We start from the raw sequence: 15,716 nt of genomic DNA on the forward strand, positions 1-15,716 counted from the left end.
TTTGATTGTACCTTGAGAATCCATCCATAAAGGATAATACCTTGCATTGTGCAGTATTGTCAACCAGTACATCAATGTGAGGTAAAGGGAAATCATCTTTGGGGCTTGCCCGATTCAGATCTCTGTAGTCTACACACATTCTGACTTTCCCGTCTTTTTTAGGCACAGGCACTATGTTAGCTATCCCAGGAGGATAACTTACAACTTTCAGAAAGCCAGCATTGAATTGCTTCTCAACCTCGTCTTTGATCTTCTTGGACATATCGGGCCTACTCCTCCGCAGTTTCTGCTTAACTGGAGTGTTACCTTCTTTGATCGGCAGGCGATGAACCACAATATTTGTGTCAAGGCCGGGCATATCTTCATAGGACCAGGCGAATATCTCAACGTAGTCTTGTAACATTTGAATCAGTCTTTGCTTGACACTGTCTTCTAGATCAGCCCCTACCTTGACTTCTTTCTTTTCTTCGTCACTGCCCAAGTTGATAATTTCAATTGGCTCTTCATGCGGCTGTATAGTCTTTTCCTCTTGTTCTAACAGCCTTGCAAGTTCCCTTGGTACTTCACAATCTTCCTCACTTTCGTCCTCAGTTTGGTAGATCGGATTTTCAAAGTCATGACTGGCAATAGCAGAATCGTTATCAACAGGATCCAGAGTGAATGTGAATCTGCATTTATTATGTGGGTGTGTGTAAGAACACATAGCTATTTGAAAATGAATAAAGCAAAGAAAGAAAAAGGATCACAAAATTTGAATATGCAAACGTCCCATGATTTTATTGAATGAACATGATCATGATATGACAAACCCTTATAAAAAGGACCAGTGTGCTTTGGGCAAGGCACACGGCTTTCAAGTTCATGGTTCGATAGTACAGGAACCATTTTTATCTTTGCACATATAAACAACGAAAACAGGAAATTGCATTTACTCCTGATCAAAGGAGATCACATCCTTAGCTTCCCAGTTGTTCAATCCATTGTTGTGAGCAGGGAGTATCCAGCTGCTCCAGTTGCAGTTGTCTTCTTCGTTTTCCACAGCATTGATTTCTTTGGTGGGGAAATGAGCTATTGATCCTTCAGGATGAACAAGATACTTTGCTGGATACGAGAGCCCAGGCTAAGATACTTCTGTTGGCTGAGCGAGATACCCGATAAGATCGTCCCATCCAGTTGGAATGATGTCTTTGAGGGAGACTTGTGCATTCTGGGGAGCAGTGTGTTGTGTCAGGAAATCATTCTCATTATTTGGTGTTTCCCAGACTTCTTCAGGAGCGACAGGGCTTGTGAATGTCATATTGTCTTCGAAATGGTTGTCCCATCCAGTTGGGTGATGTCTTCAATAGCGATCTACGAGCTCAGGGGAGCAGAATACTTCACCATAAAGTCATACTTGCCACTTGGTTCTCCTAGTGTATCCCAAACTTCTTTTGGACTAGGTGGACTTTGGTATTGCTCAGCGATGGAACTTGTGAAACTTTTGCAATCTTCAAACTGATCACCCCATCCAGTTGGGGTAATGTCTTCCATGGCAATAAAAGAACTCTGAGGTGCAGTGTACTTTACTAGAAAATCATACCCGCCGCTTGGTTCTCCCAAAGTATCCCAAACTTCCATGGAAACAGGTGGAATTTCATTTGGATATTGTTGAATAATATGATTCAAAAACACTCCATCATCTTCAATAGCATTTACTCCTTGGCTGATGAAATGTGACATTAATCCTCCAGAACGAGGACTTTGATCGTTCTTCTGATTTCCATTAGCATAGCCCAGACCTAGCTTATCGAACTTGTAAGGTACATCGAGGAGCTGTCCCCATACTGTGCAACCACCTTCTTCGATCACAGCTTTGGCATCTTTGAGGGAAGCCATTGTCGGAGTTATTTTTGTAGCAGGAGTAGCAGAAATATGTTTGGTAGTAGAGACATCTGGAGGGACTATCTCAAAAGATTGGCAGGGAGTTTCGATGAATTCTCCATCCATCTCAACATACTTGGAGTTGCTCAGGTGGCTAACCACATACTCTTTTTCGCCATAAACTGTGACGACCTTGCCTTTTACCGGATACTTTAACTTCTGATGCAGGGTAGAAGTTACAGCGCTTGCCTCATGTATCCAAGGGCGTCCTAGTAAACAGGAGTATGCTGGGTGAATTTCCATTACGTAAAAGGTAGAGTCAAAGATCTAAGAGCCCACTCTGATTGGGAGCTTCACCTTTCTGTACACTGTTCTTGTTGACCCGTCGAAGGCTCTTACCACAGCATCGCTTGGTTGTAACACAATTCCTTCGAAGTCAAGCTTTTCCAGCACTGCTTTTGGTAACACGTTCAAAGAGGAACCGTTATCTACCAGCACATGAGACAGAGTGGTGCCGTTACATTCAATAGAGATGTGCAGGGCTTTATTGTGATTTTTTCCAGCAAGGGTTAGATCAACGTCAGAGAAACCGAGACCATTATTCACTGTTAGATTGGCAACACAATTTTCAAATTGATCGACTGAAATCTCCTGTGGTACATGTGCAGCTTTCAGGAACTTCATCAGGGCCTTGGCATGAGCTTCTGAATACTTTAGCAGAGACAGCATTGAGATTTTTGAAGCAGTGTGCCCCAGTTGTTCGACAATATAGTAATCACTTTTGCAGATGATTTTCAATATTTCCTCCATTTCTTGCTTTGACGGATCTTCAACAGTGACTTCCACCGGTACTTGAACGGGTTCAACTAGTGGCTCTTTGCCTCGAGCGTTGATATCTTGATTAGGAACTAGGACCTGGACTGGATTAGTAGCAACATTTGGAGAAATTTCTGGTGAAAAGATCCTTCCGCTTCTCGTAATCTTACTAGTACCCACAATATTATCAACAGTTGGAGTAGTAAAATTCATGGCCTTTTCAGTCAAGGTATCTTGCTTAACTCCATGGACATAAACATTAGTGTCATAACTCCACGGGACAGCTTTGTCTGAGGAGTATGGAAATGGAGTCGGACTGGTAATGATTACCGATGCCACTTTGGGTGCAGCAGAAATTTTGAAAGGAGTTTTGGTAGGGATTTTCAACGGTATGTTAGAAACCACTGAGACGTCCTCTATTCTCATCCCATTTGAAAAAACTTCGCATAAATCGTCCATAGAAGGGAGCCTCTCAAACATAATGATACGACGATTCATCCACTTTTGAATTCCTATTTTCAGATTCTCACAACCATTGGGTAGGTGTGCACAATAAAAGCAATCAGGGTCACAACCTGGAAAGAAACCAGCTCGGATTAGCTTTCTTTTGACTTCAAGGAGCGGAGTTGACAATTCTCTTACATCATAGATATAAACAGTGTCTATGATAGCATTAACGGTCTTGTCGTGTTTTGGCATAGGTGCAGTGATGACATTTGGAGTCTCTGGAGGATCGAATTAAATTTCCCCAGCATCTATCATGTCTTGTATTTTATTTTTCAGGACCCAACAGTGATCTGCGTCATGTCCTGGACAGTTGGAATGGTATGCACATGTTGCATCGGGGCGATAACTCGGAGAGGAAGTGTTGACATTCTTTGGAGGATCTTTCAATGTAATCAGATTTGCTTTTAACAAGTGTTGCAATGCTTGAAAGATTGGCATATTGATTCTGGTGAAATTTCTTCTTGGTGCATCTGGTCGACGCGTATACTTCGGCGGCTGATCTTTTTGAGGTGCAGATGCGGAGATCAGAACAGCCCCTACAGATTGGTGATGCTCACTTTTGCGACCTTTCTGACTATGCATTATATTGACTTCATTTCTCCCACTGATGGGCCTCTTTGTAGTACCAGAGGAGGAGCCTATTTGAATTTTTCCACTTTGAATACCGCTTTCGACACGCTCTCCAGTTAATATCAGGTCAGTGAAACCTGATGATGAGCTTCCCAGCAAATGACTGTAGAAAGGGCCAGTTAAAGTGCCCATGAACATGTCGACCAACTCGCGATCAGATAAGGGTGGTTGAACCCTTCCAGCCAGATCTCTCCACTTTTGTGCATACCCTTTGAAACTTTCTTTTGGTGCCATAGACATGCCCCGTAGTTGAGTACGGGTTGGTGCAAGGTCAGCGTTGTATTGATACTGTTTGTAGAAAGCAGCGGCCAAATCTTCCCAGGTGTGAACTTTTATACTTTCCAGTTGGTAGTACCACTCGAGTTGTGTACCCGACAGACTTTCCTGGAAGAAATGAATCCATAATTTGTTATCTGCTGTATGAGGTAGTATATTCCTCACATAGGATCTCAGATGTAGTTTTGGGCAGGAAACTCCATCATACTTTGCAAAGACAGGAACTTTGAACTTTGGAGGAATAACAATATCTGAGACGAGTCCAAGATCTTTGAAGTCTAAGCCAGGTATTTTTTGTATCTCCATAGCTTTCATGCGTTCTTCCAACTGCTAGTATTTGTCATCACCCTATTCGTCTTCGGAATGATAATCTTCTCCGTTAGAAGAGAGGGAGGGTTTGGCAGAACCCTGGTTGCTGTGGTTGTCTTCTCGATCACCTTCACCGACTATTTCAGGGATCGGCGCCTTTTTGGACCTTTTGACTGGGATTTTGACCTTTCTTGCAAGGTGACTTAAGCCTGCAGATCCTTTGGGCTTCTTTTTCTTCTTGATTATCAGGGCTTTCAGTTCTTGTTGCCCCTTTGCTAGCTCCAGAATTGCTACCTGAACTTGGGCGTTCTGTGCTTCGAGATTCTTGACACTTGTTTCGGAATCCATCTCTTCTAACTGAAATAAACAGCGAAGAGATGAGAAACCCATCATGTGAACCTGTTATGCAATGTTTATGAATGAAATGCATATGCAATGTTTTCAAGGATCTTAGAATTTAGATTTGTTAAAACAAAAGAGAAACAAACATTTATTAGTCAAACAATTTATTTCTTTTTTCTTTTTTCTTTTTCTTTTTTCTTTTTTTTTCTTTCTTTGCCTCTTTCGAGCTTTACAAAATAAAATAAAGAAAATAAAGGATTCCTCAAGCCTCCCATGGACGCTTTCTCTTTGCTCCCAGGAATGTGTTGATTTGCTGTTCTTCCTGGAGTTGTCTGGTGAGCTCCAACACTTTCCGCTCATAGTCTTGACAGTATGCTTTGAAGTCGTCTCTTTCTTCTCTTAGTTGAACCCAAGATTTCTGCAGCTCTTCCAGGTCAGTTGGCATGTCCGGATGTAGAACAACTCGAGGTTCGTCCCCTTCGACTTCTGGCTCAATAGTCACAGGTAGAATAGCGGGATATGGCATGATGAACTTCTGAGCATGAGCACGCACCCATTTGAGGTAAGGCTCCATAGGAACATAGTTCCATTGTCCTAAAGTTTTGCTTTCTACTTTGTAGACACTGCCCCACGCATGTATAAACCTTCGTCGATGTCTTTGGGAATCATCTTCGTAGTCGAACACAATGCCACGGATAATCATGTCATGAGGGTCGTTTCTTCGCGCATATCCGAATTGGTGTAAAGCTAAAGAGGGGTTGTAAGTGATGCCTCCTTTGATGCCAAGGAGTGACACATTAGGGTACTCTCCATAATGGTCAATGATAGTGATGTCTCTTTGAAAGAAGTTGTTCCACCGGATATCTGAATGAGACAAAGACATAATCCTGCGAGACCATTGCATCCTTTGTTCGTTTCTCAACACTGATCGGGGAAGGTGTAATGTAAACCATCTAGCCAGCAGTGGTACACAGCACATAAGAGTTCCTCGTTTCTTCATGGTACGAGTGTGTAAAGAATGTAAAATATCTCCCAGCACGGTAGGTACCGGGTTGCGGTTTAAGAAAATGTTGATAATGTGTACACTTATGAACTGGTCGGGATTAGGGAATAAAACCAACCCATAGATCAAAAGAGCCACAACTTCCTCAAAAGCTAGGTAACTTCTGTTTTTTAGTAGTAATCGAGCCTTTTCCATTAAGAACATAGCAAGCAAACCCTTGACTCCACTCTTTGTTTCCCAATTATTTCCGACTTTCGCAAATGTAAGGCAGCAGCAATGATTTCAGGTTTTGGAATCTTTTCTAAACCAGTGAAAGGTAATTGATCTCGAACAGGTAACCCAATCAATTCAGAGAACTCTTCTAAAGTGGGTACCAACTGGTAATCAGGAAATGTAAAACAATGATGTTCGGGATCAAAGAACTGGAAAAGGACCCGTATCATGTCTTCCTCAAATTTTGAGGTAACCAAATGGAGTAGGTGACCGTGCTTTTCAGTGAATTGAGCATTTCTGGGAGATTCTGATATTAAGTACTTAAGTTCAGATGGTACTGTCAAGATGTTGATTCGGATATAATCTCTGGTAGCGGGAGCCATTACCTGCAACAACAGAACAAAAGTAAACTCTTCGATCCTTGAAATGATTAGTGAAAAAATGATATGTTTATGATGCTTATGATGTCATGATGTCAAACATGTGGCACACAAAAACAAATCAAACAATAGCCTTAGGTTTAAAGGCTTGCATGAAGTTGATAGGTGATACCCTCCCCACTGAAGTTGAGTTGGTTAAAACCTGTCCTAAAATAGTATTCGGGTTCTATGATCCTTGGAGACAACATCTTAATACGGCGCTCGGACGGCCGATCAAAACATTCCTCGAGGATAACTAACTTCGATCAATTTCAAAGCTAGTCACTTAATAGGCCACAAGTCAAGTTCAACTAAAGGTTCTAAGACAAATTAGTGTTTAATGACATTTCGGAAGCCTAACATACTCCTTGATCATTTTCAAGGGATATTAGTACAGACCAAAGTGTCGCACTAATGGTGACTACCAGATCAACCGTATCGGTACATGCCGTACACTTTCCTTGGTCTATTGTCACATACTTAAAGTATCTCGAGATTCGGGTTAGAATCTTTCACACAAGCAAATACCCAAACAAACCTTTGAAAAACAGAACAATCAAGACAAGCAATTGAAAACATCGAAGTGATCTACACTCTAAGGTAACCCCTTTTGAAAACATTTTGTTTTTTGGAAATCCCCAGCAGAGTCGCCAGTTCTGTCATGCACTCGGTTTTTTACTACCTCTCGTGTGAGAGATACGAACTGACTCTTCTTTTGCTTTTGAGTTTTGAAAATCAGAGAGTCGCCACCGACTTTTATTTTATCCAATTAAGGAAAGGTTTATAAAAGAAACAGAAAAAGACCTTTAAGAGATTTTGGGTAAGAGGATAGGTTATACAAAGGGAAGGTATTAGCACCCCTTTGTATCCATGGTTATCCATGGGCTCTTAATTGCTTAGCTCACTTGTTTTGAATCATTTGTCTTGCCTTGAAATGCTTGTATGTGGTTTTAAAATACCTTTGTAAATTGGCTTTGTAATGATCCTTGTGCGGATGTATACAAAGTGTTTTATCTTTCGAAAGATGTTTTGAAAAAAGAGCTTTAACTTCGTAATGATCCTTGTTTGGATATATACCAAGTATTGTCTTTTTTGAAAGTTTTATTTTGAAAAACAATGATATATGAGACATTTGTTTGTTTTGATTTGAGCAAGCAATTAGGAGATCTACCCTAAGTTTATAAGGTCCTTTCCTATTTCTTTTAGAAAATTCTCCTTTTACCGGATGTAAACAAAAGTTTAGATTTGTATTTGAAACAGTAGAATTTGGATTTTGAAAAGAGTAACAGAGGGTTTACCCTAAGAGTTGCAAGTGTGATTGTGTTTTGATTCAGATATTTTTATCTTTGAAGTTAGTGATCTAACGCTTCGGTTATTATCTTTGACATACACACAGTTTTATATGTACTAGAATTAAAATGCGGGAATGTAAAATGCGGAAAGTAAATCTACGCTATTACATCGATTGTGCGAGAAATTTAAACTACGCTATTTACATGAATTTGACAACCTATACACTTATCTAGGAATTTAAATAGCAATAAGATAAAAGAAATATTTTTGGATTTTTTGTATGATTGATTTTAATTAGAATTAATGCATAATTAATTTAATTAAAATGCTATGCATTAGAAATAAAATTTAAACCTAAAAAATTAAGTCTAAAATATGTTCATATTGCTTGTTAATTAATTTTAAAATAAAAACTAATTTTTTTGGTTTTTTGAAGTTGTTTTGAAAATTAATAAGTTAAATTAATATATAATTATACAAACAATTATACAAAAAATTAAAACTTAAAGAGAAAAATATTCTAAATATGTACAAAATTAGTCTATAATATATAAACTAAATTTAATAAAAAGGAACAATTTTTTTCTGATTTTTTGATTGGTTGAAATAATTAAAAAGCAAATATATAAATATATACTAATTAATTAGACAAAATATTTTAATTATTAAGAAAAATAAAATATTTTTATGTCAAAAATTAATAGATTATTTTATAAACCTAAAAGTGAAATTAAAATTATTTTTGGATTTTTGAAGGTATTTTTAATCAATTATGCAAGAAAAAACAAATTAATTAAGAAAATACTAATTTATATGATTCAGTGTGGCAAACCCCTAGGGTCTATGGTGAACCTGCAAGACAAGGAGCGTTAGATGAGAGAATCAGAATGATCTGATGGTCATAGATGCGTGGCACATGGAAATAGCCTAGTTAGCGAAGCACCAGATCTGGGGATAAAACAAAACGCGCATTTTTCAAACTGGCCAATCAAATGGTGCCACGCAGTCACCTTCAACCTCCAGCCCGTCGCCTTAGGTCTGTAACTGTAGGTAAAGGTTTTACCTACAGTTTTTGTCCGTCGCTACAAACCTGCAACCTATCAAAACTCCATACAAGCATAAAAAATTCATTATGAAACCATGGTTGAGTTCGTATGGACCTCACGAACTCATTAGAACCCTTATTTTTCTGGAATTTTGCTTAAAACGAAGACCCCTCTTTTAAAACTTGAAAACCCTAAAATGGTATCTACTTCGTTTTGCACTTAAACTTTAATTAAACCACCCAGAAAGCATCCATACTTCATCATTAGTACAAATACAAGGTTAAATTCAATTAAAATAACATGTAAGTATGTGTTAGAACTTGATTTAGTTCTTGACAAACCGTGGCTTATATAGCTCGATTTGTGAGGCTCTGAGGCTTGCAATTGATCTGAATATGTTCAATGATGTTCAGGGATGATGTTTGAATGTTTAGTTTAGATTGAAACTTGCTTGAACTCAAAATTCGAATTTTAATTTTCTTTGAAAATTTCAAGTTCATACAAGCATGATACAAGTATATGATAGGCTCTGAATTCGTGTCTCTTTGCTACTGAAATGTTCTACTCCATTTATAAGACATGGAGGGACTTAAATCTTAAGCTAACAAGCATTAAGTGCCTTTGAATTTTTGACTTTTTTTAATAATATATAGCTTTGAATTCAAGCAACCATGGCTTGATTTTTCTTCACTCTCTTGCCCTAGGTCTGCTGTACCTTCATGCTGTAGAGCTTTGAATGATTCTTGGTGACTCATGCTTAAGAACAAAGCTACATAACATTATCCTTCACCATTTCTTTTTCAATTTAATTTTAAATGAAATAAAATTAAACCAAAACAAGAAATAAAATGTTATGGGCCTTAGGTTGGTCGTGGGAGGCCCTTAGCAACATTAGAATCATGTTTGGATCATGAAAACTTGGCCCCTTTTGGAAAAAAAACATTTTTAATCAATGTTTGTTTCATGCATTTTCCCAAAAAATAGCCAACTTCAACAAGGCATAAATTCCTCAATTTTTATCATATGAAGGAGTTCTTGTACTTTTTAGAAACCTCAAGATGTCCTCTACAAGCCACTTTGGAAACTTTTTTTCATTTGGAGAAGTTATCTTGATGTTATGGCCTTTGACAAAAAACCACTTTTTGTTGACTTTGAAAATGACCTGTAATGTCTGAGCTCATATTTTTCAAATGGTGAATCCAATGACCATGGGACCAATTGCATTTGAAAGATAATTGAATTTCCTTCAAAACAAGCTTTGGTTGGAATTTTTTGAATGAATGAGGAGAGAGTTATGGTCAGTCAAAGTTCAGTTGACTTTTTAGGAGAAAACCCTAATTTTGAAACTTAGGGTTTTGTTGATTTTTGATCTTTCCTTGATGAATTATGATCAACCAATGATCAAATGATGAATCTTTTGACAAAATATGGATGTTGACAAAAAATTTCATTTTTGACTGTCTGTTGACTTTTCGGTCAAACTGGTCGTCTGTTGATTGTTTGAGCTGCTGACTGTGCGTCTGAGCGAATTGAAGTTTGAAAATTTGTATGGTGGTACTTTGAGATATATGGAGGTCCATGAAATCCATTTGAAATCTCAAAAAACTTGTTCTCCTGAAAAAACAAAAACCCTAGTTAGGGACTGTTCGTGTAGGAGACAGTTGAGCGTACCTGATTTTTGTGCAGTGCTGAGTCTCTGCTAATCATGTGATATTCATAAGACTTCTAGAACAAAAATCTTAGAATTTTGAAATGCAAAAGATTGATTTGATTGATGGTACAAAACACGGAGAATTGCACTGTCAGCGGGTTTGATTGTCAACTGACTATTCAGGCATTAACGTAGTAGTTAAAGTGAAAATTCAACAGTTAAAGTTAATTCTTTCTTTTTTTTGTTTTTTTTGTTATGTTAATGAAATCCAAGATTATATGAAACTCCCAATTTTTAGACAGAAATCTGTTGCCTTCTTTCTAAAAAAGATGCGGGCAAATTTTGGGGTATAATAGTTGTGCTACAAAACCATCCTCAGAATCAAGATGTTGTTGTAGAGATTTTTGTGCTGCAAAATATCCTCCTAATCAAGATGAGGAAAGAATCCATAGAGCTCTCAGGGTGAGGAGGAGGAGAAGAAGAAGAAGAAGAAGAAGAAGAAGAAGAAGAAGAGGAAGAAGAGGAAGAAGAAGAAGAATAAGAATAAGAAGAATGTTGAGAAGGCATATGATTTTTTTCGACTCTGGTGATGAGGATGAGATAGCCTATGATTGGTCAAACTTCCTCTCAGCTAGAGGATTTAGATTTGATTATTAAGGCCTTATGTAATGAAATTTTAATCTTTCTTCTTAACTTTAGGAATTTATCACTCTCTTAAGCTATCAACTTAAACTAACAACTTAAACTATCAGCTTAAACTATAAACTAATATACTAACAAACAACTTGAATGATAATTGTAATTGAAAATTCAACAGTTTGTAATGAACTTACTCGTAAGAAATTGTCTGTTAGTTGCATTCTTGTCATGTTCATTGCATCTGCAATTTCAACATGAACAATGCAATTCAAACCCTAAACATATATAACATCTTCAACTATTACATTTCATAATAAAGTAAATATTAAACATAAAGGAGATAACAAAACATAACATCTTCAAATTTCTAGAAAATCTTTATGATTTCAATTTGTTCTTCAATTTCTTGTTCTTATTTTTTGAATCTTCATACATAACATTCAAATAGCTAAAACCTTCCAGCTTTGACTTCATGAAGCTCACATCTTCATTTCCCCATTTTTCTACCATATTGTCATCTCATATGAACAGATTACATGTTTCATCACTCCTCCAAAATAGACATCTCCAAAATAGCCTTCCTTTATTTTGTCCCTTCTTGCATTGGTACGAAACCATACGACCATCACAACCACAGAAATTTCCAGATCGAGATTTTACAGCGGAAAAAGACATAGAAATACCTTTGATGAGATTGTCTTCAAATGCGACATTGAAATGAAACTGAACAACAACAATGTCGAAAATATTTGACGTACCTCAAAGTAGAACATTGTATAGATGTTGTTGTCTTCTTCCCGGCGATGTCTACGGCGTTGGTGGTAGGGTTATTTCTTTTATCAATGGAAAAATAGAAACTAAGTGTGTAACAACAGTTTTACAAAAGAATCGTGGAGATGTCCCTATTATTTTTTATTGAAATATAAATAAAAATGAAAAGGCACGCATTAACGTAAAAGAAATAAATTATTTGAGGGAGCTGAGGTTCGAACACAGGAAAGCTTGATTGTATCACCACGGTTACAAAAGTAACCGTAATTATATCCTTAAACTGTTTAATTAAAAAATAAAAATAATATGTTAGCGCTTGAGTTTAGAAGTGTCACCATGGTTTTAGGAAGAACCTTGGTAACTTTGGCGTTGTTATATGCACTTTTTGTAGTAGTGCTACTAGATGAAGAAAATGCCATCTATCAAGACATATAACATTCAACATCAAGACAAAAACATAAACATCAATCACGATGGCGTAAACAACATAAACAACACCACCAACATCAGTGCATGTATTTATGATCACATATCATCATAAAACAACATAGAAAATATACTCATAAAGTCTATGTATATTGTCATAAGGTAAAACACATAAGCATGTATGTTGTTTCAGCATCAGCAACATAAGCATAAACATCAAAACAATGACAACTAAAGTTTACATTAGATGTATAAGGAAAATGGCTTCGCAAATGGAAACAAAAAATGACTACTGAAGAGATATGCTTGTTGTGTTTTGCTTAAGTTAATAAATCATATCACCACGGTCATCTAAACCAACCGTGGTGATATATGGTTTACTTAATGAAATTTGGTGAACACTTCGGTACCCTCCAGTTTAGTTGGGTACCGAGACCTTTATCCAATCAAATAATAGTATTTAACACCACATCATCTTTTTGTTTTATTTTATTTTTAAAATAAATTAAATTTAAAATCAATTTACACTAAAGGTACTGATAACCAACTAAAACTCATGGGTACCAAAGAATTTACCATAAAATTTTATAAAAAAGAGCGTCAGGTTTTAAGTATTTGAAAAAATTTTAAAAATTGAAAAATATATTTAACGCGTGGTTTAAACAATCGTAATGATATCACTTTTATTTTTATTTAAAAATAAAAATGAAAAACGCAATTAAAATACTAAAGAAATCATGAATTTGCTGGCGCTGAGATTCAGACCCATGAAAGATTAATGATACCACCACAGTTATTCTAAACAGCTTTGGTAATATGTTAACTATTTTTAATTAAGAAATAAAAATATTGGCGTATGAATTTAGAGATATCACCAGGGTTCTTCAAAGGACCGTGGTAAAATGGGTGTTGTTGTATATGCTTTTTGTAGTAGTGAGACTTTGTTAGTGTCAAGAGAATGTAGTTGCGGAACAAGGTTGAGAGTTTTTGTCCCATAATGTTGAACCAAGAGCTCATACAAGAGGGAACAGTATGATCAAGTAAATATTGTTACGAAACAAATGCTTGAGTGGATCTTGGATCTAAGTAAGAGGACAAGCAATAATGGTCGAAGGTCTAGGAGAATTTTGCTTCTAGGAAGAAAAGATTCATATTGAGACTGTTTTTTTAGTTTTTAATTTCAGCATCTAGTTCCTTGATTGTATAATATACACAACATATAATTGCCAAAATAGGAGAATCCCACGAATTTTTATTGGCTTACTATTGGAGACTAAATTAGGCAAAATGGAAGGACATACATGCTTAACCAGTATAAGTCCTCGTACAATCTTCTCTTTCTCTATTTTCTTTTAATTTTCTTTATAGATTTTCATGTTTAGACTTTTCTCATTTTTCTAAAAATTGCTTGTTGTTAGATTTATTTTGTTAATATCATTTTTTTTTGTTAAAGTGTAGGTCTAATAGTGTGATTAAGTCAATCAAATTATCTTTCTTACAATTAAAATTGTTTTTTTTTAATATTAATATTTTATTACCAAAAAAACAAATTACAAGCGAATGTGATCCTAAAATCGGATCCAGCCTTTTTACAAGACAAAAAGAACCAGACCAGCCATAACACTTAGGTTTCCCCGACACCTATACACAACAATGTCAAATGATCTTAGATCTAAATGGATTAAAATTGTTTGTAATTATAATATTAGATGGATTAAATCACTCAATAAAGTTCTATTTATACAACTTATTTAAATTTCATTTTAAATTGATTAACTAAAAAACAATATTTATAAGGTAATGTCTATCCAATCTCATTAATTTGTTGTCCAAAAAAACAACTTTGACCTGCAAAAGCCTAACCTTAGCTCATGTTTCGCAGGCAATATTGCAGTTGTTACATGTGAATCAATTTCCTAAACATATCTACCAAAGCCTACTTGAACAAAATATCATAGTTCTCAATAGTTAAATAACACTGTATAAAATTTCTCAGAAACTAGTCTCCCAATCAAACATATTGATAAAATCATCAATATAAATATTCATTTCTTTTTCTCTTCCTTTATATAAATATTATTTTGCATCTTATCCATGAACAACTACTCTATTCAAAGGAGGGAAGTGTAAGTGTGTTTCTATACCGGACAAAAGAATTAAGCCTCTGCAACCTCAATTGCTTCTTAAACATGTTAATAAAATCATCAGCTTTTGCATCTACCCCTTCATCTTCTTTACACGTCGTCGTTTCACTTCTCGCCATCGCGGTCGCAGGTCTCCTTCTCTCCAACGCTTCTTCATCCTCTTCCTCCTCCCAGTCCAACGTCATCGAACATTCTTTCTCGCTCACCGATCTCTTCAGTTCCACCTTCCTCTTCTCCTCATCAGCCGAATCACAAACCGGTTTTGGATCCAGTTCAGCAGATGACTTTTCGGTTTCCGGTTGAAGGTAATGTGTTTTTACTGGCGCAAGTTTAGGAAGGGAGAGATTGAAGGACACTACACGCTTTAACAAGGTTGGTGTTTCAACGAGTTGTGGTTGAGTGGACTCGGGTTTTGTAATTGTACTACTAGATGTTTGTTCTTGGTGGTTGTAGTAGTTAGGGGTATTAATGGATTTGACTCGTTCGATGATTTTGATTTTGGGAGTAGCATTGAAGCAAGAAACGAGAGCTATGGTACCGATGACAAGGTTTACAAGGACGAAAAGGGGTGAAGGTGCAAACCAGGTTGCTATTGCTACGAAATTACTACCAGTTATGGAGTCTGTCATTTTGTGGTTTAGAAGGTTTCTACGTAGTGTGTTGGTTGGTGAGAGAGATGAAAGAAATTAATGGATGTAATGTAGAGAAATATGGGGGTCTATTTAAGAAAGAAAATAGAAACTGTTGATAAAAATATCATGATTCTTTCATGAACCACTTGTTACTGTAGTTCAGTTGTCTTGTCGACGTTTACTTCTTATGGCAGGTTGTCGTTTTGTTAGGCTGTCGACGTAACACTTGAATCAAAATTTAATATTGATGTTGTTGTTATTTTTGACAATATTATCAAATTTTCAAATTCTACTCAAAAAACTTGGATTAATATCCAACCAAAACAGAAATATTCGAATCCAAAAACAAAGGACTAAATATCCTGATAGCAATAGATAAACAAAAGAAATGTTGGGAGTTATTCTCTCTTGATACTTTCATAACTCAGCCACATTATATAAACAAGCTGGGCTTTTTACTTTCTTCGTGGTCGCCAATTTCCTTGATGATTGTATAATTTGTTGAAAAATCAAACTCTAAACAGAAAAATATCTCTCAAAATGTTGAGAATGATTCTTATTCAGAAAGAATATAACAAAGGCATAAATAGCTACTACAAAGGAAACAAACTGCTACCACGTTTTACAAGCCTAGTAACGTGGAAGTGGCTAAAATAAAGGAACAACTCAATAACTGATGCAAGTCTGTTTCTCCTAAATATTAGGATTATTGACTCAGCAAAATGAAACAACAAACTTG

At 36.3% G+C, this 15,716-nt stretch overlaps 1 protein-coding gene across 1 annotated transcript; it reads right to left on the reverse strand.

Annotated features, from left to right (window-relative positions):
• Positions 1-13,979: 13,979 nt before the first annotated feature.
• Positions 13,980-15,096, reverse strand: LOC131639184 (pathogen-associated molecular patterns-induced protein A70-like). Its single transcript, XM_058909689.1, has one exon. It carries the CDS (start codon positions 14,972-14,974, stop codon positions 14,309-14,311), a length of 666 nt encoding a protein of 221 aa, XP_058765672.1. The 5' UTR covers positions 14,975-15,096; the 3' UTR covers positions 13,980-14,308.
• Between the last annotated feature and the right edge of the window lie 620 nt (positions 15,097-15,716).

The sequence above is a fragment of the Vicia villosa genome, unplaced genomic scaffold (genome assembly GCF_029867415.1).
Source record: "Vicia villosa cultivar HV-30 ecotype Madison, WI unplaced genomic scaffold, Vvil1.0 ctg.002551F_1_1, whole genome shotgun sequence".
Lineage (NCBI taxonomy): Eukaryota > Viridiplantae > Streptophyta > Magnoliopsida > Fabales > Fabaceae > Vicia > Vicia villosa.

What these genes read in the sequence shown, in the direction of transcription:
- LOC131639184 (XM_058909689.1), bottom strand. Translation starts at nt 14,974, where the DNA reads ATGACAGACTCCATAACTGGTAGTAATTTCGTAGCAATAGCAACCTGG.